Source organism: Acipenser ruthenus, unplaced genomic scaffold, assembly GCF_902713425.1.
Source record: "Acipenser ruthenus unplaced genomic scaffold, fAciRut3.2 maternal haplotype, whole genome shotgun sequence".
Taxonomy (NCBI): Eukaryota; Metazoa; Chordata; class Actinopteri; order Acipenseriformes; family Acipenseridae; genus Acipenser; species Acipenser ruthenus.
In genome coordinates this window covers 5,757-29,183 of record NW_026708155.1, presented here as the reverse complement: position 1 = coordinate 29,183, position 23,427 = coordinate 5,757, and the positions used below count along the sequence as shown (strand labels likewise).

General features: G+C 40.8%; 1 protein-coding gene across 4 annotated transcripts in view; it reads right to left on the bottom strand.

The window, feature by feature from the left end:
• Positions 1 to 20,506, bottom strand: part of LOC117397744 (2-oxoglutarate dehydrogenase complex component E1) — a gene marked incomplete at its 5' end in the record, with an annotated part of 34,452 nt that extends 13,946 nt beyond the window's left edge. Inside the window, 9 exon segments of one of the 4 annotated variants that reach the window (XM_059020102.1) lie at positions 426 to 516; positions 1,257 to 1,403; positions 2,078 to 2,232; positions 2,929 to 3,044; positions 5,925 to 5,969; positions 10,883 to 10,884; positions 11,604 to 11,692; positions 12,618 to 12,806; positions 20,162 to 20,506. In XM_059020102.1, coding sequence (XP_058876085.1) covers positions 426 to 516; positions 1,257 to 1,403; positions 2,078 to 2,232; positions 2,929 to 3,044; positions 5,925 to 5,969; positions 10,883 to 10,884; positions 11,604 to 11,692; positions 12,618 to 12,806; positions 20,162 to 20,506 — 1,179 coding nt within the window. 4 annotated transcript variants of the gene reach the window in all.
• Positions 20,507 to 23,427: the final 2,921 nt, after the last annotated feature.

Here is a 23,427-nt window from a genome sequence, read left to right as displayed (position 1 = left end):
GAATTACAGGTTTTTAATGTAAAGTTGGTCCTTGTTGAATTCGTTTTCTTTAGCAAAGAATATTGCATTTGAATTACGCTAGGTTTTGTAGTGCTGCACTTACCAGTCTTCAATTGCAAGTCTCTAACACTTTAAACCTAGTGTAAAATTCTTCGTGGAAAAAAACAAAATAAAGCAACCTGGAATTCAAATACTCAAAAGGTGGACCAGTATGAAAAAAACCCAGTATCATGAACAAGGAGTTTCCTGTATTTGATATAGACTGGTCTTCCTGGTCTTTGTGCTTTTAAATATGTCCAACCCCCCACTCCACCCCAGTAAGGGGAGAATGGTGCGCCAACAAGGGACGAGCCTTGATGGGACGAAGGGTCTTTTCTCGTTCCAGATCTTTTCTCATTCGTTTGTTCTCAGCTGGACAGACTCACCTCATCAGCAGCCTCGAGTTTGGAATCAAACTGGCAGAAGATCTGTTCCAGCTCCTTCCTGATCACATTGGCAAGAACATTGAGACGACCCCTGAGAGAGAGAGAGAGAGAGAGAGAGAGAGAGAGAGAGAGAGAGAGAGAGAGAGAGAGAGACACAGAATGTTATGCCAGGTCGTATAACTGGCCCTTCCACTCCTGGTCTTTGTTCCCCTCCCCCAGATGCATGTTTGTTATTTATCCTATTTTGATGTAAACGTTGCTTGAGTAATGCTTGTAAATGTTATCATGTATTATTGTAGGTGAGACTGGACCTTAGGGTTAGGGTTGGAGTTGAGGGACTGGATGGTACAGGGTTGGAGTTGGGGTTTGGGTTTGGGGGACTGGATAGTACAGGGTCAGGGTTGGGGTTTGGGGTTGGGAGATTGGATGGTACAGGGTTGGGGTTGGGGGACTGGATGGTACAGGGTTGGGGTTGGGGTTTAGGGTTGGGGTTAGGGGACTGGATGGTACAGGGTTGGAGTTTGGGGTTGGGGTTAGGGGACTGGATGTTACAGGGTTGGAGTTTGGGGTTGGGGTTGGGGGACTGGATGGTATAGGGTTGGGGTTTAGGGTTTGGGGTTGGGAGACTGGATGGTACAGGGTTGGGGGTTACAGAAAGTGGTCTTAAAAAAATAAGTTTAATTTCAGTTGAAAATGCAAGGATAAAGTATGCAAAGAAAGACAACTGTTACAAAACAAATAAAGGGGGTACAAATATTCGGGAGGGGAACCAATATATCTGAATACTGGTTCCTCGGGCTGGGGGGGGGGGGGGGGGGCGTCTCTGCGTACCTGTGCGGCATGCCCATGATCACGTTGTCCACTCCGTTCGCGCTGGACCGGTCGATGATGGTCTTCAGCGCCGGGATGAGGGACTCACAGCCCTCCAGACCGAAGCGCTTCTCCGATGACCACTTCCTCTGCAGGAACTCCTCGAACCTGAGACACACAACAACACGCCAGGGTGACTCCCCTCTCCACACACACACACACACACACACACTCCCACACTCCCACCCAGGGACTGAGGTTCTGTGCTTCTCTAGATGCAACACAGAAGTCCTCTTGTATCATTGCTCTGTATCTGAGTTAATGAATTAACGGACAGAGACACACACTTAGATAAAGGATAAAGGCTTCTGTCAAATCAAATAAATAATAATAATAATAATAATAATAATAATAATAATAATAATAATGTTGGAAACTAGTGCAGCACAAATGTATTGTTATATGGTTATTCAGACTGAGCTCTTCAGAGCAGTTCTGACAATCAGGTGAGGGTCACTGGTGTCGATCAGGGTAAATTTACCCAAGTCCATTTTATAGCTTTCAGTTCACGTTTAAAACTACAGCCCCCCCTCCCCCCCACGCTGTGGCAGCTCGATCCGAATAACCAGTTTGTGTCGGGTTCCCACGTGACTCCAGGTACACTGGGAGAGTTTGGGTCATGTCAGGTTTTTCAACTCGCACCTCAATGCATTCTACCTTTCTACTCGTCTCGGGTTCCTTTCACAGCAGGACTACACTTACCAGAATGCACCGAGCGGGACTACACTTACCAGAATGCACTGGGGTTGGTGCGGCTCTACGTGAACGGGACACACACTGACCTGGTGGCGCGGACCATTCGGGCCAGCAGGGTCCGCTTCTCATCCAGAGTGAACTGCATCACCCCGGGCTTCTCGAACTTCTCCCGGATCCACTGGCACTGCTCCAGGTCGTTGATGAACATGAACTCCACGCCGATGTGCTGGCAGTACGCCATCTACAGGAGTGGAGGTGCGACAGCGAGGGAGAGGGAGAGAGAGAGATGTAAAACAGCGTATGTCATGATCACAGAAAACTAGACTGGGAAGGAAAGAAGTGAACTGTGGTCACGTGGTTTCAGGGCACAGCGTTTGCATGTTGACCACGTATCGAAGCCACGGGACTGCCACCCATGTAAATCACAATAACGTGTTTTGTTTTGTTTTGTTTTTTTTAACAGAAGTTAGTGCATTAATTCAGGTAGTGTGTGTGTGTGTGTGTGTTTGTGTGTGTGTTTGTTTGTCAGTGTACCGCTCTGGAAAACTTTTTTGCTTCAACTACAATTTTAGGATTGAGACAATCAAAAATAAAAAATAAAACTACAGGATCATAATTTAGATCTTTTATTTAAAATCATGTAATCAAAGAAACTACTAAATGACATTGCAAAAAAAGTCTACCAGAAGCCATAATAGTAGTACAGTAGTATTTCATGTTAGATTTTGAAATGTCACATTTTTTGTCAGTTTTCTTTAAGTATCTGCAAAACTACAAAAGCGGTGTGCGATTCAAGATGTTAACCTAAACATTATTCAGCAGGTTTCATTCCACTTTATGAAGCAACATTAGTTCATTCTGTAGGGGCATGTGGCAGGATGTTGGATGCGAAGGGGCAGGAGTTTGCTTTTCTAAGGGTACAGACAGCCAGCTCTACCTCCAGCCTGCGGATGATCTCCCTCAGAGGCAGGGCGCTCTCGCTGCCACCGATGAACGTGGTGGTCGGCAGCCGGAACACTTTGTCCAAATCCGACTCGTCCAGCCCGTAGAACCCTGCGTGGACGTGGACAGGTGGGCCACGGGAGCAGGGACAGCAGGTGTGTGGGAGGGGCAGTGGAGGAAGGGCAGCAGAAGGGACCAAGGCAAAGCCAGACCAAAAAACAAATTACACACGGAGCAGGGAACCGGAAGAATAAAATAATAATAATAAAAAAAAGATTTAAAGAAAAAAACAAAAAAATAAAAAACACAAGGTTAGCAAACACAGTAACACATGCATAAATAAAAAATAATAATGATCAAGGTAACAATTAAATGGCATTGAAATGATAAAATGTGATATATATATATATATATATATATATATATTATATAAAATCACACACACACACACAGTATTTACATATAAAAAGTCCATATTGGATTTGCATTGCCACATTATTGCACAGCAGCAGTAGAAAATGCAATTGAGTAATGTGGAATGGTTTTAATTTGGGATGGTTTTAATTATAAAAGGCAAATCCGTGCAGACACAGAAAGGGGGGGGTGGGGGGGGGCACAAAGTGTTAGAAGAAAGAGGGGTCAGTACACACGCACACACACAGTCCTATATTTGTGGGGACTTCTCACTATATATTTTAACTCCAGTCAGACAAAACTCCACATAGGGTGAAAGTCGACAACAAACTAAATATTTTGGAACTTTTTTTTTTTTTGGAAGGCATATTTAGTTCTCAAAGGTGTTTTTCCAACTCCCCAAAACATCGCTTTTTATTATTTATTTCTTAGCAGACGCCCTTATCCAGAACGACTTACAATTGTTACAAGATATCACATTATTTTTTACATACAATTACCCATTTATACAGTTGGGTTTTTACTGGAGAAATCTAGGTAAAGTACCTTGCTCAAGGGTACAGCAGCAGTGTCCCCCCACCTGGGATTGAACCCACGACCCTCCGGTCAAGAGTCCAGAGCCCTAACCAGTTTAATTGATTAACAAACAAGCCCTAGCTTTTTCAGGAGTTACTATCTTTGTGGGGACATTTTCTCAAATTTTTCTCCGCACATTGATAGTAATACCTGTCTGCACACACACACACAGCACAGAGAGGGAAATATCAGAGGCATTGGGTTTTGTAAAAAGAGGATAAAATAAAAAAAAATAAAAAAAACATAATCATTGATGTTAAAATCCACTTCTTAAGCACCAAGTCCACATGCTGTATTATTGCATTTCACTGTAAATGCGCAGAGGGCTTCTGGTTTTGCTGCGCATAATCTGATTCTCCTGTCCCGAGCGAGCTGTACAGGACACTGAATGGATCTCTAGTTCATTTCGTAAAGACTTTACAACACCACCAGGCAGCTAGGTCTACCCCCACTGTACCACAGAACACAAACACGCACTCAGCTTAACACTAGAACATAAGAAAGTTTACAAACGAGAGGCGGCCCCATTCAGCCCATCTTCCTCGTTTGGTTGTTAGTAGCTTATTGATCCCAGAATCTCATCAAGCAGCTTCTTGAAGGATCCCAGGGTGTCAGCTTCAACAACATTACACTATTGACACTCAGGGTCGGGATCAATCCCTGTTTTTCCAATTCCTTTTTAAAAATCGATTCCCAATTCCAATTCCCTTTTAGGAGGCTGTGTGTGGTCCAGTGGTTAAAGAAAAGGGCTTGTAACCAGGAGGTCCCCGGTTCAAATCCCACCTCAGCCACTGACTCATTGTGTGACCCTGAGCAAGTCACTTGACCTCCTTGTGCTCCGTCTTTCGGGTGAGACGTAGTTGTAAGTGACTCTGCAGCTGATGCATAGTTCACACACCCCTAGTCTCTGTAAGTCGCCTTGGATAAAGACGTCTGCTAAATAAATTAATAATAAAATAATAATAAATCAATTCCAGCACATCATTGTTCAGAAACTGCAAATCTGAAAGCGTTCTGCTAAAATGAGCTTCTCACAACAGTGCCGACAAATGACTTCGATTGGTTGTTTGTTTGTTAGTCAATTAAACTGGCTTCAAACGAAAGGAGTTGCACGATCGCGACAGCAATTGTTATGTCTCTGAAATATCAAATGCCAGTTCTTTCGAAGGAATTGGAAATTGATTTTAAAAAGGAATTAGAAATGGGGTAATAAAACAGGAATTGACCCTGATCCTGTTGCTACTGAATAGCAGCATCTCTGGATTATTCTGCTTCAGCACTGCAGTACTAAAGACAAACACATGAAAGTGGAATCAGCTAAGAAGGGGATGATGCAGGGAAGACACAGAACATGTCTGCTGGAAAAAAAAACGAGGGAGACACGAGGGAGGGTGAAGGGATACATGTGGCAGGAGAGAGAGAGAGAGAGAGAGAGAGAGAGAGAGAGAGAGAGAGAGAGAGAGAAATAATATACAAAACAAATGAATGAAAAAGTGACAGACCCAGGTAAATAAAATAAAATAAAAGGGCTGGCCTTGATCGAAGCCTGCAGTGTTTTTTTAATTTTCAAAATTTTGAACTTAAAAAAGGGGTGGAAATTATATATATATATATATATATATATATATATATATATATATATATATATATATATTTGTAAGATTAAAAAAAAAAAAGAAAGAAAAACACAGAACACAAAACTAAAATTGAACTCCGGATTTGGTGAGGCTAACGGAACACTACTATCACCAGGTATCAAGTTTACTACAGCCAGGCAAAGCATCGTCATTTCAGCGTCGTCGATTAGTGTCAGGAGCCTCTTAAACTTAAATTGAACTTGAGAGAGAGAGAGAGAGAGAGAGAGAGAGAGAGAGATACAGAGAGATACAGAGAGAGATATATAGAGACAGAGATAGGAGATAGTGAGATACAGACAGAGAGAGATAAAGACAGAGAGAGACCGAGATAGAGACAGAGAGGTGCGAGCAGGTAGGTGCGTACCTCCTACGGTTAACATCCCCAGCCGATTCTTGAACAGGGAAAGGTCTGAGGAGGCAGCAGTGAGGGAGAGGGACAGTTAGTGCCACCAGTGTGAGGAACAGGAGGAGGAGGAGGAGGAGGAGGAAGTGAAGGAGAGGAAGGAGATAGAAATACATGCGGAAGAACACATGGTTCAAACAAACAAGCAAGCAAGCAAGCTCCCACATTGTACTGTGTGCGCGGGCTCACAGCACTTCTACACAGCAGCGTGCCCGTGTATTAGAACACCCCATCGCTTCTGTAGTTCTGATTTGCTGTGCGTCTGAAATCAAACCGCTGGAGATGAAACTCCAAAACAGGCAAGTGAGCGATTGTCTCATTTAATGGATGATTTTAACAGACCACACGTGCGATTCATTTAAAATAGTCACGAGAAAAGGAACACAGAGCCACATGCGATAAAACGCAGGAGACTTTTTAGAAGTTGTTTAAGACGCCTGATTAAAGCACAAAGCGGTCTGACATTTTCACACACGAGTGTGTTTCTATATCACTGATTACTGAGCGGAGATTGAAATTCTCACACCCAGGTTTCCATGCAGGCGGGTATATGAAGGATATCGATGGCAGATCGGGAGGTGTTCCGATACATTCGCTGTATATATTGTTTTGTTTTTTTGTGTGTTGCTGTAAAGCTTGGGACTAACTTGTGAAGGCTTGTTGGATTAATTTTAACTTCGTACTCGCATTCGAGATGGCGGGAGGTGGAAACACTAAGGCTGTAAGCACAACTGATATAACAAAGCGTTCTACCTCAAAACACAGAGAACCACAGTTGCCAAGTCCGCTTATAATAAGTGGGACTGGGCTTGTTTTTTTTGGAGTCGCGGGTTGGAATTTGCATAAATGCCCATACTCTAACATGGGTTGCGTTTGTTTTGGGCTTGTTTTGATGAACGAGGTCGTTATTTTTCTGTCAGAAATCTGGCAACCCTGCAGAGAACACAGAGAACTCTATCCTACCCTGGCGATTAGAAACACAAACTACAGCTACAGCCAAAACTTTTGCATCACCTAGAATTTTAGGATTGAGACAATTATTATTATTATTATTACTATTATTAATAATAATAATTAGTAATTTGGCAGACACTTTTCTCCAAAGGGACTTAGAGACTAGGGGGGTGAACTATGCTTCATCAACAACTGCTGCTGCTGTTGTTGAGTCACTTCCAATAGGACCTCGCTTTTTTTACACCTCATCCATAAAATAAATAACTAACTATATGAACATAATTTTGATCTTTTACTTATCACGTAATCAAAAATAACTACAAAATGATCTCTTTATATATTTAAAAAAAAAAAAAAGTCTACCGGAAGCCATAGTAAGTATTTCATGTTAGATTTCGACACGTCACATTTTTCAATTTTTGTCAGTTTTCTGTTAAGTGTGTGGGGAAAACTCCAAAGCGGTGTGCAATTCAACATGTTAACGTAACATTATTCAGCAGGTTTCATTCCACTTCATGAAGCAGAATCAGTTAATTCTACAGGGTGATGAGTAGCTCTTGGCTATCGCTGTACAAGCAGAAGGATTTGCGATCATACATTGCCTAACACTGCAAATCAGCCAAACCCCTTTCTAGTTTCGCTCTGTGACTTTCGCAAATAAAACACACACACACACACACACACACACGCAGACAGCAGTGTATTAGTTAATGGTCTTCACGCAGTACAGCACATGTAGATACTCACTGTTGACATGCACATCTGTGAATGATCAAATCTTAATACAATAGGGGAGTTAAGTACTTAAGGCAAGTTAGGACTGCTTGTACAATTATGGGAAATCGCATGCAGTTTTTTTTTTTTTTTTTTTTAAACTTAACCTTTCTTTGAATTCCCCCAAATGCAGCTGTAGAATTAAATACAAATGATAAAAACAGCCTCACATCTAGGATTGCTTACTTATTAAAAGTTCCCTTTCCTAACCTCCTTGGTCGCCAAGGTTAATCTGAGCAAAGGGCCATAAAAGTATAGCACAACATCCGCACAGTGCAGAATACAAAACCAACAACAGAGGAAGCAGCCAAACAAACACGGACCCAGTGAACTGCAGAATGTCGAAATGGGAAGTTCAGTCCGGGAGCGAGCCAACTATGTGATAATAACAACAACAACAACAACGTTTGCACTGGGCTGTTAAAAGACATGGATCATCCTTCCCCTGCCCCCCCCCCCCCCCACACAAAATAGGTTTTCAAAGTCTGAATACTGTTTTCTTCTTGTTTTTTTGAAAGAAAAAGAATAAAATGTAGTTTTGCAGGCGTTTTTTCTTTTACATCGTGGAAATATCTGCAGGTCTATGCTTTGTAGCGAGTACAGCGCAACAAGCACACACACACACACACACACACACACACTCTCACTCACTTCATCTCAGAGTTAGGTATCAGATTACTTTTGCATAACCAGTCACATGTTAGTACTCATTTTCACTTGCAAAAGCTGGTTCCCAGCTCCCCTGTGCAGAGAGCTGGATGGGAACTTGTTTAAAAACGTTTCAGCAAGTGCCGGGAAGAGGAAAGGAAAACACACACTCCTAAGGAGGCTGTGTGGTCCAGTGGTTAAAGAAAAGGGCTTGTAACCAGGAGGTCCACGGTTCAAATCCCACCTCAGCCACTGACTCATTGTGTGACCCTGAGCAAGTCACTTAACCTCCTTGTGCTCCGTCTTTCGGGTGAGACGTAGTTGTAAGTGACTCTGCAGCTGATGCATAGTTCACACACCCTAGTCTCTGTAAGTCGCCTTGGATAAAGGCATCTGCTAAAATAAAAAACAAAAACAGGGGGAGGGGGGGGGGGAATGTTGCTAGTGATAAGGGACTTTTTTTCCCCAATGCGCTGCAATGATAAATCATGACTTATATAAAACTTGGTCAAACAATTATACTAGAACTTCACTCTCTTTAACAACGTCTGTTACTCCATAGAGACAGCTAAAAAAGAAACCTAATAAATTCAAAATGACAAACCTTTCGACTACAAGTTGTATTTGCTCCCTCGTTGTTACGTTTCTCGTTGAATTTATTGCGTTTAAGTAGTTTTTAATTCAGCCCTGTTGTGTGTTTAACAGTTATAAGCGACCCCTATACTCTTAAAGAACATGCATTTTTCATCCTGCAAACTGGGAGATTTAACTGGAAATTAGGCTTGGAGGTCCAGTAGTTAATAGAAAAGGGGCTTCATACCATGAGGTTGCAATCTCGGCTCAGACTCGCTGTGTGTGACCCCGAGCAAGTCACTTAGTCTGTGTGAGGCGCTTTGGATAAAAGCGTCTCTAAATGACCAATTACTGCCAACAAAAGCCCAAGCAGTCAGCATTTGCATTCATTGCAGACCTTCAACCAGTGAAAGGATTCGGGGGGATATGACAAAACCCTGCTACAAAATGACATGACTGTGCAATCTACTGTGAGGCTGCCTTCAGGGTCAGTGGTATTTTACAATGGGTAAAAAAAAAACAACCACTCATTACAATTAAATAATACAAAAATTTAAATAAGAGGAATTGTATTATTTTTTATGAAAAAGCAACAAGATTAGCTATGCATGATGCCGTGAATGCATGCTGTATTGAAAGCTTTTAAATCGTATTTCAGGTGAAGCACAATCCAGTGCACAGGGTCTGGATGTCTTGAAAATATCTATTCTCTCTCTATTCTATGTAAAGTAATATGGCTGCTTCAGCGAGGCGGTCTGTGAACCAAACTGTGCATTTTACACGTCTACTACTTGTCACAAAACAACAAAAATTGAGAGTTATAGAAAAAAAATAATAGAAAATAAAAAAACTAAAATATGATTTAACGGCCATCGCACAATAACTAATTCAAACTCACATCAGGGGGAACAGTGTGGTGAAAATATAAATAAAATATTGGCTAAACAAACATTTAGCAAGAGGTGCTATACATTTACAATGCAAAAAAAAAAAAAAATGCAGAGCAACAAATAAGCAAGAAGGTGCAGGCAGGACTGAGATTTTTAAGATGAACCATCCCATGTTTTTTTTTTTTTATTAACCCCTGAAGGCCACTTCCTAACAAGGCTTAATACAGCATGCAAGTACTAACGTCAATTTTATTTTATTTAATGTAATGTTATCTGACAGAAATGCTGGATCAACAGCTATGCTTTCCTCACTGAAAGTCTAGATTTGTTTAGAAGCACACAGCAGACAGCAGGCACCGCGAAACGAAACACACAGCTCTCGTTATTTCCAATATATTTGAAAATTATTTTTAAAAAAGCATGATGTATTGTACACACCAAGTCCTGAGGTTCAGAACTCCCCTCAATGAAGTCTATTTTTATTATTAATATTGCAATGATCTGGAGCCAGGAGTTTGAGCAGGGTTCTAAACTCACACTAGCCCTGCTGCTGCACCCAGCCCTGGGGTTCAGTCTGTTACTGAAGTGATCAGGATCCAGGAGTTTGAGCAATCAGGCCCCCAGTTAAATAAACAGTTCCTACAGACTTGCAGCTGAGGCTTGTTGAAGCTGCAATGAGACGCGAGGTCAGTTCGTTCAGGGCAGGGGAGTTCTGAAGGAGGCTCCGGGGAGGTTTCAAACCCTGCAGTGAACGTACAGCACTGCACCCCAGGGGTACACAAAGCCAGCCCATGAGTCTCGGAGTCCTCCAGGGTTTATAGGCATCATTAAATAACCGACTAGTTATTTAATGATGTTATTTAATGATGAAGAACATTCAATTCAATTCAGTAATTCTGGGTACTTTAAGGGATGGGGCTTATCTTTGGCTGAATCGAATTCAGTGGAAATAACAGAGCGCTGCACTGCACAGCTCTGGCCAAAAGCATTGCACTCCCAAAAGAGAATTAACAAATTTTGATTCATAAAGTCGAATTAAACCTGCTGAATAATTTTACGTTAACATATTGAATTGCACACCCCTTTGTAGTTTCCCCACATACTTAACGAAAAACTGAAAAAAAAGAAATTTGAAAAATGTGACCTTTCAAAATCTAAACACGAAATACAACTGTACTACTATTATGGCTTCCGGGAGAAAAATATCTAATATCTAAAATTGTGTTCATATAGTTTTTTTTTGTTTTTTTTTTATCTTTCTTTTTTTTTTTTTTATTACGTTTCAATTTTAAAATTCTAGGTGATGCAAAACTTTTGGCCAGAGCTGTAATAATACTGTACTGTAACGCTGTACTGCAGCAACCCAACAAAACCACGGAGAGGCAGAAATGAAGGAATTCTCTAAAAAGAGTTTTCATTCCGGCTGAAAGGGGTGACAAATAATGACAGCAGCTCGACGGCAGAGACAGAACGCTCAAGCAGAGTTTACACTCGTCTGTCTGTCTGTCTGTCCCTCACCGAGTTTGTCGGAGGACGTGATTATATCTGCTGGGACGAACGAGTCCAGATCGGCATCCATGATTCCCAAAGGATCCAGCTGAGCTACGTGGTGCCCACGAATCTACAGGGGGAAAAACGGGAATGCGGATCCACCAGGAAAAGAACAAACAGCAAAAGAGGAAGTTTTTTTTTTTTTTGGGGGGGGGGGGGGGTGGGGGAGGAGACAGAAAAAGGAAGAGAAGAGGGTGGGGGAAACACAACATTAACACAGACATGTTCATCGCTGAGTGAAGTTCAATACAATTCCTCACCGAATGTTACTGGGGCATCGTCAACATTTACAATATTAATCCCCAGAGGGTCGAGCTTTGCAATGTGGTGACCTCTCACCTAGAAGCAAAGCGACAATGACAAAGTTGGTGGAAAGTTCTCTGTCTTGTTATTATTAATTAAAAAAAAAAAATTATATATATATATATATATATATATATATATAATTTTTTATTATGTATATATATATATATAAAAATATGCATTTGATATTTTTTTTTTTTTAATTATTTTATAGGCAATTAAAAAAATTATAACGAAAAAAAATTACTATTGTCGTGTAATGAATTAATCATGTAGATTTGGTCAAAAAAAAAAAATAGATTTCTTTTTTTTTTTCACATGTATACAACTTCAGTTTTCAAACCTTCAGTGCAGTTAATACAAGGGCATGGCTTTAAAATCAAGAAAGCAAAGCAGTAACATGAAAAAACAAAAATAAAGCTTTTCTAACATATTAAAAAACAAAAAAAAGTGTAGTAGTTAAATTTGAGAAGTCATTTGAAGCCATCGTTGCTCCAAACAGGGAGGGTTTGGGCATCTCGTTTCTATCAGGCTCTGCAGCTCCTTCAAAACGCTGGCTCAGAAGGGCTGGTTCACGCTGCAGTCGCTGATGACTGCGACACGTCAGGCCAGCAGGCAGCTGTAAAAAGCGGCGCAGCTTCACTCCAACAACGCCGCGAACGTGGACATTTTTCAACGTTCTCAGACCCCATGCGATCTCAGGTGGCAGACGTGCGAGAAAAGGCTGCAGGACTTTAAAAAAAGGCTCTACAGGTGCCTGGGCTCTTACAGCAAGGCAACCTGCGTTTTGTGTATTGCACAGTAGTTTGATTCATTCCTGTTTTCACTAGGAGTTTAATAATAAAACACACACCTGACCTTGTTACCTAGACACACTGGGGCTAATCATTTGAAACACCTGGAATGGGTGAAACAGCTCTGCAGCAGGAGTTTGATTCACACCCCTGAGCTGGGAGCTCACCTGATAAGCCCGGATGAGTGACTGCACAGCGAGGTGATCCTCCACCAGCTTCTCCACGTTGGGCTGGGCCGAGACCAGGGACTGTGCCGAAGCCAGGCCGGACAGACTCATGCCCAGCGGGGGAGGGCTCTGGTAGGCCATGCCTGGAGGGGCGCCTGCATTCGCGTTGCGGAAGAAAACATCCCATGACTGAAAGAAAGAGAACCAAACGAACACACACAAACAAACAAACAAACAAACAAACAAAAAGAAACAAATCATCAGATCATGTGTATTTACACCTCTTGTATCTCGACTATTGCGAGTTTAAAAGTTAAACAGGACATATTTTCAAAGCTTTTACTTCAGTCTTTTTAATTCCCTCCTATTGTGTTTGTTTTGAAATATTAGACAAAGGAGAGGCGATGCCTTTTACTGCACTAACTAAACAATAATTAATCACAAGCTCTCAAGACCTCAAAAGGGCTCTTCTTCGCCTGAAAGTAGATAAGAGAGACTGATGTTTACATTCACAGGAAAATGTACCAAGTCTGAGAGACAAGCAACTTGGGGGCTAAACGCCTCGAGCATTTTCAAAAATGAGACAAGCTACTTTGTATATGGAACTAGATTTCTTTTTTTTTTGTCCGAAACACTTCACAGAGATTACAGAGTGGTTAAGATTCCCTACATTTAAAATTACTGTAAGACATTTGATACTGGTTTTGTAAACAGGTGATTTTTTTTTCTTCTCCACTTTCAAAAAAATAAAAACCCAAGTTAAAGGCTGGAAATATGTCCCATCAAGTTGTGTGCAGAGCTGTCTTTACAGAAAGGCAAACCCTAGTTTCTGAACAGTACATAATATTATATCTGCAGCTTGACTAACAAATGGCTGTTTTAGGAAGAAACTGAGTACAGTCCAACAATTACAACTAACATGTTAAAACATAAAAATACCCAAAGCAGTTTCTTTGCTTAATTAGATTAAACTTTACTTGCACTTCTATTTAGATTTAGTAAACCTGCTTAGAGAGTAACAGGGTTCAAATATATACAGCGTGGCATGCCCCCACATGTTGCTAAAACTGTTTAAATAACCAACCTTTTCTTTTCATTAACATCCTGACAACTTTTTACGCTTGTAACTTTACAGTCTGTTTCAAAGCTCTTTTCAAGATGTCTGCTCTAGTGCACCGATAGCGTCAGGATTATTGCACACATTGTCAAACAGGCGACACAGCGATAACGATCCATGATGTGGTACGGAACAGAAAAGCCACAGCACTTGTTATGTTCCTGGTCCTGCCTGGGGACCCCCTGTCCTGGGGACCCCCTGTGTTTGCTGGGTTTCCTTCCAACTGAGCTCTCAGTTACTTAACTAGACCCTTAATTGAACTGATAAGTTGCTTAATTAGACTTTTTAAATTGTTTTCAGCTGTTAAACAGTTGCAGACTTCAAGTTACTTACACAATGCTAATCGCTAACTTGACAGCTGTTAACAGCTGAAAACAATTAAAAAGGTTCAATTAAGGGTCTAGTCAAGTAATTGAGAGCTCAGGTCGGAATGCAAACCAGAACACAGTGTTTGTACTGCTGTACAAACATTTATTTTTATTATTATTTTATCAGGCAGACATCTTTATCCAAGGCAACTCACAGGTGTTCCAGGGCAGTACAGTGTTACAATGCAAGCTTCATATTTAAACACAGTGTAGCTGACAGTCAGTACAAAAAATAATACTAGAGCACAATATGCAGCAAGTTAGGATTACAACAAATTACATCAACAATGACAGTTTGTTTTCACCTGTAATGTATATGTATAATCCTAACCATGCATATTGTATTCTAGTAGTATTATTTGCACTGACTGTAAACTACACTGTGTTTAAATATGAAGCTTGCATTGTAACCCTGTAGTGCCCTGTAACACCTGTGAGTCGCCTTGGATAAAGTCTGCCAAATAAATAATAATAATCATAATCATAATATATAAGCAATAAACACCCATTGCAGCCCATCATGGCTTGTCTGATCACATCTGGTTAAAACTACCAAAATAACAATTATAAAAAGATGTGGTCATTGCATAATCCAGCCTCCCTCTCCCCAAAATTATTATTATTTTAATAGATCTAGAAACATAAATCATTTAAGAATGTGCACACCCTTCCAGTTAATTATACAAAAAAAGCCCACGTCCATAGCCAATAGCTCTCTACTGTATTCCTCCAGTAATGAATGCTAGATCAGAGCCAGGAGAGAATGCCACTGCACCCACTCACTCAATGTTGATGTCAACTGTGTGGTTCTGAAACAAAAGCCCTGCTAGATCTTGGAACAACGGGGACCCCTGTGTACAGTTACAACTAGATTCACATGGACTGTAAGCTTCAAACTAGCTAGCCGCCTGGAGGAAGGACGGTCGGTCCGTCTAGCCACGGATTCCCAGAGCTTTCATTTCCCCTAATAACCTGGTTGTGGGGGGGGTTCCTCTCCTGAGTGCGAACGGACCACGCTGGCACAAAAGCGAGCATCGGTGGGCCGAATGGCCTTTTATCGTTTTGGAATTTCTTAAGCACTCTCCTGTCTGTGCAACAAACAGCTCCGCCCCCACCCCCCCCCCCCTACTCCAGCGAATGACTTTTTAAAAACAGGGGGTTTTCAAGTTTTATTATTAACTCTTATTTACTTGTTACAACCAAGTTTTAAATCAGGAGGATTGGCGGTCCAGCGGTTAAAGAAAAGGGGCTTCTTGTTACCAGGAGGTCCCCGGTTCAAATCCCAGCTCAGCCACTGACTCGCTGCCTGTGACCCTGAGCAAGTCACTGAACCTCCTTGTGCTCCGTCCTTTGGATGAGACGTCAAACAAACAAGGTCCTACTGGAAGTGACTCTGTTGTTGATGAAGCAGAGTTCACCCCCCTAGTCTCTGTAAGTCGCTTTGGATACAAGAGTCTGCTAAATTATTATTAATAATAACAAACAGCCTTTTTTTTTTTTTTTTTTTTTACACACTGCTGTACAATCCAGCTAATTACTTCTATAAACAGGGGGTTCTTGAGTTTTATTAATCCTATTTTCTTGTTAATCCCGTGTATTGTTACACACACAGGGTGAATAAAACACTAACAGTACACAGCACTCCCTCATGTTACAGAAGCAGTGAGGACTATGGACTTGCACAGCAGACTCTTGTTCGTATTGCAATCTGTACCACGTCAAAAAAAAAAAAAGATCTAAATATTTTTTCTAGTCTAGTGGCTGCTTTATGTTTTTGAGCTGGTCCAGGCTTTACAATAATTCTGTGAACTTGATAATAATAATAATAATAATAATAATAATAATAATAATAATAATAATAATAATAATAATAATAATAATAATTACACACCCATTGCAGAGCAGTGTGAGCCAGTCCAGGTTTTATAATCATTCTGTGACCTTACTAATGTGAAATACTCCCATTGCAGACAGGTTTCAGCCAGTCCAGGTTTTTACATGGTTTACATTCCTCTCCCCCTCCCTTTTTACTGCTCTGCGGTCTTCTCTGATCACATGTCACGTCACATGACGATCCTCTGCAGTTTATTTTCAGCAGCAACGTTTCACTCGGTAGATTTTTATCCCGTCGCAGGACGAGAAAAAAAAAAAAAAAGACTAACGCATAAAGCAATGGGATGAAATTAGCAGGTGAAGTTAACTAGAATCCTGCTCTCCATAACATATACACATATATAAAAAAAAACAGCTGCATTCATTATTCACAGCAGAGATGACAAACAGGGATTGTTCAGGTGTCACAGAGTCGAACACTCTTAGTGAATTACTACGAGGGCACAGGGCCCTCATTCTAGAACAGAGAGAGAGAGCGATCAGCTGTCTGTGACTATTTATAGTTACTCTTCTCTAGAGAGAACGTTCAGTACTTGGCCAATTCAAAATAGTGACACACACACACACACACACACACACACACACACACACTGTCCAAGTTAGAGAGTTGGAACTGAAATTGGCAAGACATCTCTGCTGGCACATTCAGAAAAACAGACCAAAAAAATAAATAAATAAATAAATAAATAAATAAATAAATAAAAACGACTAGTCAAAGAGCAATGTGTGTGTTTTATTTATTTTTTTTTCTGACCGCTTTATCTAAACCAGCGCCGTTTTCATTCCAAGTTAAGCTCTCAATAAACAGAATTTATCTAATTATTCGTTCAGTTGGACATTTTTACAGTTCATGATTAGAAAAAAAAAATTGATTCAAGTTCCGCTGCCTATAAAACATCCTGAGGCCTGGAGAGATGTGTTAAAATGTGTCCCAATTAATCAAACAATTAGACCAATTAAGTAAGTGAGAGCTCGGGGCGGAACGAAAGCCATTAGACACTGTGGCCGTCCAGGAACAGAGTTTGACCCCCCTCTGGGTCTGAAGAGTTACAAAAAGTCCACTAGTGCTGCACCCAGTCCTGCATTTCATGACTTGACTAAGGTCACTCTCTGCCACGTTGCTTTACAGGTTCGTAATCGCAGTTAATTTAACTGTACTGATACGTTTATCTTTAATCAGATGTCATAGGGAGCAAAGTTTAGTGGAGAGCAAAGTTCACCACTTTTTTTCTGAATAGAAAAAAAAAAACATCTCACTATATTATTAATACATCATTTTCTTTATAAAAACGTTGTTGACAATGAATAATTACTTAAGCTAGTCACATCGGAAAACACAGAAAGAGACACAACTAAAAATGTTGTGACCTGCTGCTTTCTTTTGTGCACTATAAATAAGAGGAATCACGGGGGACTTCAAAAACGTGACCTCTGAAAACAGGTGCTGCTGCAGCCTCTTCAAAAAAAAAAAAAAAAAAAAAAAAGACTGCCTCTCTCTGGCTGCGTGTTCACATTAAATTGTTAGGCTGGCAGCACGATCTGTGGTCGCATAGGGAGAGGACGATGGTTTGAAACAGAGAGGCGTTTTGTCTGAAAGGGTCGTACGTTGCCAAGCAGTCCTTACAGAGCAGGGGTGCCAAACTCCAGTCCTCCAGGGAAGGCAGGGTCTTGTGGTTTTCATCCCTGAACTTCAGCTCTCAATTAAAACTTACTGGATGTCACTGTTTGTTCAAATCGGACACGTATTTAAAAGGTCTTTTACAGCTGAGGATTTAGAAAATGCACTTGATTCAAGGTACACTTCCGATAAAAACGTTGAGTCCTGGAGAGAAGTGTTAAACTGTGTCCAATTAATCAAATAATTTGACCAATATATATATATATATATATATATATAATTCACTAAAACATCTCTCTGATAGAAGCCACTACACTTTGACATAGCTTAAGTAGTTTTCTACTCATTCAACACAACACATGTTTAAATCTCAGTTTTTGCTTCATTTTGGCTGTACTCCTGTCTAAATACAGATTGCAGCCTATTCAAAATCATAAAAAAAAAAAAAAAAAAAAAAAAACTTACATGGTAATACTTCAATAAGCCCAGGGTTGGAAATAAGACTCCCCGTTGTATAGCAGTTTGATCCATTCAAACAGTTTAATAATAAGATGCACCTGAGCTTGTTACTTAGACACACTGTGGCTGATCAAGCTGGTAGTAAAACCTGGAATGGGTGACACTGCTGTGCAATAGGAGTCTTATGGCACAAGAGGTGCTCATTAGGCAGCCCTGGTTTGTAGTAAACGGTTCTTCTACTGAGCTAAACATCACAACGTATTTGACGCTCCCTGTTGAGTTACAGGGCTGTACTGACTCACTGTGTGTTGGTGAATCGTGTTACTTTCTTTACATGATGTATCGTGTTGTAACACAGGTCTGTATCGTTTGTATTGAAATACACGACCACAGCCCAGCGCATTGTAGTTAAAGAACTACAGCTCCCAGCATCCCTCGCCACTGACACAGGTCAGGAGGCATGCTGGGAACTGTAGTCACAGCTGTGTATGGATGAATCGCGATGCTTTCTTTACATGATGCAGCGTATTATAACAGAGGTCGGTATCGTTTGTATTGTAACACAAGACCACAGCACAGCACGCTGTAGATCACAGAGCGGTCCTTGAATGAAGAACCAGTGTGTTTTAAGTTTTATAGCTGTTATGAATACACACTCTCCTGGTCTCATTTTTAACATTACGGTATCAGTACAGCCTTGCTGGGTTGGTCTTTTTTATTTTAACTCTACACAGTTTGAGGATCTAGGGCTCTACTCACAAAACTTCAAGGGTGGTTTTTAAGGAATTATTTATTTATTTTTTTCCCCTCCCCTAGGAGAGGTTAAAACAGCGCTTTTGAAAAAAAGTGAATCAAACCACCACAAACTTTCCCAAAAAATAGAAAAAAAATTAAAAACCATCCATGTGGTTTTGTGAACAGGCCCCTCATTTCACATGCTGTATATTTCACACAACTCTACACAGATTTGTTGTTTTGTTTTTAAATGGTTTCTACCTAAAACGGCAACAACAGGAAACCATCGGGATTAGCACCCGAGTTTCAAGAACACCAACACCAAGCTGCAGCTTGTATCCTCTAAAAATTCAGCACCCCACCGTGTGCTGCTTCCTGCGGTCGACAGCCAGCTCACTGGCCACTCTGTACAGATTTTCATTTTCCTTCCTTCCTTTCTCTTTCCTATTCAGCTGAAAAACCAGAAGTCAATGCGAAAAAAAAAAAAAAACACCAGTTTGTCTGTTCCAGGAGCCGCAGAAACGCAGATTAATTCCAGAATCGTGAGTGTGGGTCTGTGTGTGCGTCTCCCTCCTTTTTGTCCTCGTAGAGAAGTTGGAAAAAAATAAAAAAACGACAATCCCCCCCCCCCCCCCCCCCCCCCCCCCAAGTAAAAGTAAAGCAAAGCCAGACAGGTCTGTCCTCTTGATCAGGTCGTGGGCTTCGTTTCTTTTTTTTTTTTTTTTTTTATTCATTTATTTATTTCGTTTTTGGTTTGCAGCTCGGTTGGTTGGGTTAGTTGGCTTTTAAAACGCTACACAGTCAAACCTCTATAAAAGACCATCTGTATACTGTACAGCTGTGGCCAAAAGTTTGGCATCACTTAGAATTTTAGAACTGAGACAAAAAAAAAAAAAAAAAAAAAAACTATAGGAACATAATTTAGATCTTTTTATTAACATCATGTAATTAAATTATTTTTACATACATGCCATTGTATGTAAAAATAATGTGATATCTTGTAACAATTGTAAGTTGCCCTGAATAAGGGCGTCTCTTAATAAATAAATAAATAAATAAATAAATAAATAAATAAATAAATAATAATAAAGAAACTACACAATGATACTGCAAAAGTCTACCAGAAGCCATGACAGTAGTACAGTTTTTCATGTTGGGGGAATACCTAGGCCCAGTATTCAGAGCGGCCTTTATTAACAGTTTGACTGTAGCGACTTACCTTGTCCTAAAGCAGAAGTATCCTTTCGTTTGTTTTTTTATTTTTGGAAAATGTGATTTACTACAATTGACAACAGCACTGCTAATCTGTTTGCTTTATTCGTTATATTATTTTTTTTTCCCCCTCTCTCCTTACCTTATGTACACTTTTGGGGTTTTCCAGCCAGGCAAAGTACATCTCCTCGACATAGTTCGAACTAGTCCCGCTGAGGAATGGCTCGGCCGCTACCGGTGCGGTGAAGCACCTGATTGGCTGAAACGTCCTGGGCGCGGCCGGCTGTTTGTGTGAATAATTCTGAACAGTCCGCGAGGCCGCCAGGGGCCTCAGCCTTGCTGCACAAGTCCTTAAGCGGTGCATGCTTTTGAAACCGCGCTGATAACGCTCTTTGCGTTTCTTCCTCTCTTCAGAAAAAAAAGAAAAATGCGTCTCTCCCTCTGCCAGCAGTCTCTCGTTCCACCAAGATCCGTCCTCTTTTTTCTCCTGTAACCAAGAAAAATAAATTAGCTTTGTATAATATTATCTTAATTAAAAATGTGTTACTTTTGTTATTGTGTGTATGTATTTAAATTATTATTTAGTAATTTAGCAGACGCTTTTATCCAAAGCGACTTACAGAGACTAGGGAGGGTGAATTCTGCTTCATCAACAACTGCTGCTGCTGCTGCTGCTGCAGAGTCACTTCCAATAGGAGCTCGTTTGTTTTACGTCTCATTCGAAGGACGGAACACAAGGAGGTTCAGTGACTTGCTCAGGGTCACACACACACACACAGGGAGTCAGTGGCTGGGATTTGAACCTGGAACCTCCTGGTGACAAGCCTTTTTTAAACCACTGGATCACCAGGCCTCCTAGATAAAGGCTTCTAGTCAAAAAGTTGGTCATGAAACTTATTAGGTTTAGAACATAAGAACATAAGAAAGTTTACAAACGAGAGGAGGCCATTCAGCCCATCTTGCTCGTTAGGTAGTTAGTAGCTTATTGATCCCAGAATCTCATCAAGCAGCTCCTTGAAGGATCCCAGGGTGTCAGCTTCAACAACATTCCTGGGGAGTTGGTTCCATACCCTCACAATTCTGTGTAAAAAAAGTGCCTCCTATTTTCTGTTCTGAATGCCCCTTTATCTAATCTCCATTTGTGACCCCTGGTCCTTGTTTCTTTTTCAGGTCAAAAAAGTCCCCTGGGTGGACAATGTCTATACCTTTTAGAATTTTGAATGCTTGAATCAGATCGCCGCGTAGTCTTCTTTGTTCAAGACTGAATAGATTAAATTCTTTTAGCCTGTCTGCATACAACATGCCTTTTAAACCCGGGATAATTCTGGTCGCTCTTCTTTGCACTCTTTCTAGAGCAGCAATATTCTTTTTGTAACGAGGTGACCAGAACTGAACACAATATTCTAGGTGAGGTCTTACTAATGCATTGTAGAGTTTTAACATTACTTCCCTTGATTTAAATTCAACACTTCTCACAATATATCCGAGCATCTTGTTGGCCTTTTTTATAGCTTCCCCACATTGTCTAGATGAAGACATTACTGAGTCAGCATAAACTCCTGTCTTTTCCATAGTTCCCTTCTTCAATTTCAGTATCTCCCATATGATATTTATAATGCACATTTTTATTGCCTGCGTGCAGTACTTTACACTTGTCTCTATTAAATGTCATTTGTCATGTGTCTGCCAGGTTCTGAATGCTGTCTAGATCATTTTGAATGACCTTTGCTGTTGCAACAGTGTTTGCCACTTCTCCTATTTTTGTGTAGTCTGCAAATTTAGCAAGTTTGCTTACTATACCAGAATCTGTTACTGTCTGAATATTTGAGTTGTTATCACTGTTTGCACAGGCCCCAGGGGTGTGGATCCCCTCCCGAAACTCCTTGTTCTGTGCAGAATGCACAAATCAACACACACACACACAACCAACAACCAACAAGCTCAGGTGCGACATCTTAAACTCACAGGGAAACCAGGAATGGATCGCACTGCCATGCAACAGGAGTCTTCTTGCCATCCCTGATGTGTAAACTAACAGCGAGCGTCTTAAACCGCAACACGAGACAGCCGGTCTCGACTGCATTCGTGGTTTTTAGAGCTTTTACGCTCTTCTCACCGACGGGGTGGGGGACAGGATCCGTAACGATCACGTTACACTAAATGTACCCTTGAGCAAGGTACTTTACCTAGATTGCTCCAGTAAAAAACCCAACTGTATAAATGGGTAATTGTATGTAAAAATAATGTGATATCTTGTAACAATTGTAAGTCTGCTAAGAAATAAATAATAATAATATTAGCTGCTGTGATGCTGCTACTGTTTCATGTATTATGCATTTTTTGTTTGTTTACTGTATATCATGTATGATGCATTTCTCTGTATTTCAAGTATTATATCTTCTTGTTGTTACTGCATCTTGTAAAGCGCTTTGTGATGGTGGTCCGCTATGAAAGGCGCTATATAAAATAAAAACTGATCGATTGATTCGTAAATATGGGCGTGTAAAATCAACTGCAGCTTGCTACTGCACAGCGGCTACACAAAAACATTTTCTCGTCTTGTTTCGTAGTTGGTTTTCTCGTCTTGTTTCGCAGTTTTTCGGAGACACAGCTGCGGTTTTGACCTTGTGTGACTTCAACCAAGCACAGCAACGCCGCTCGCCTCGCCTATTCCCGACCAGAATCCCGACAATGATTGGGCGTAACCCGACGGCAACGCCCACAAATCTAAACGTCCTTGCTTTGCTATTGGGTAACCCCGCTGCCCGTCAGTTTGTCCTTTCCATGAAGCCGGCAGTACGAAGCGTACATTGATTACTGTACAAAAAAACAGCGCTGCTCATTTTTATCGGCCGCTAAAAAAAAACATAATTATGTTTAATGCAAACGTGAGGTAAACTTCCCCTCTCTGTCTCTAACGAGCGATATGTAGTTATATAAAACAGTTTCTGCTAAGTTATATGCACACACGGCCGTCCGACGTAAAAACCTATCTAGTTATTTACACAAAAAACGTGTAATTATTATGCTGTTTATGTTTGCGACTGGGTTTATAAAACAGCCCACCACGTTCACTCCACAAAAAAAAAAAAAAAAAAAAAAACACAAACGAAGCTTACCTCTTTATGTCTCCGGCAACTCCCGCGAGCAAGGTAACGCTTTATTTAAAAAAAAAAAAAAAAAAAAAAAAAAGAAAATAAATCACAAATAATATAACTTTTTCGTCTTTTTTTTTTTTATTTTTATTTAAAACAAGTCTATAAAATTTAAGTACAGCCGCGAAGCTTCGCCGTTTCTCTCTTCTGACTGGAAACGATGACAGCGCGAGCAAAGCGAGAGACGCTCCGAACAGCTCGAGACACCGACGTGAGGAGAGCGAGGACGGGGCCTGTTGCGTCACGGCGCTCT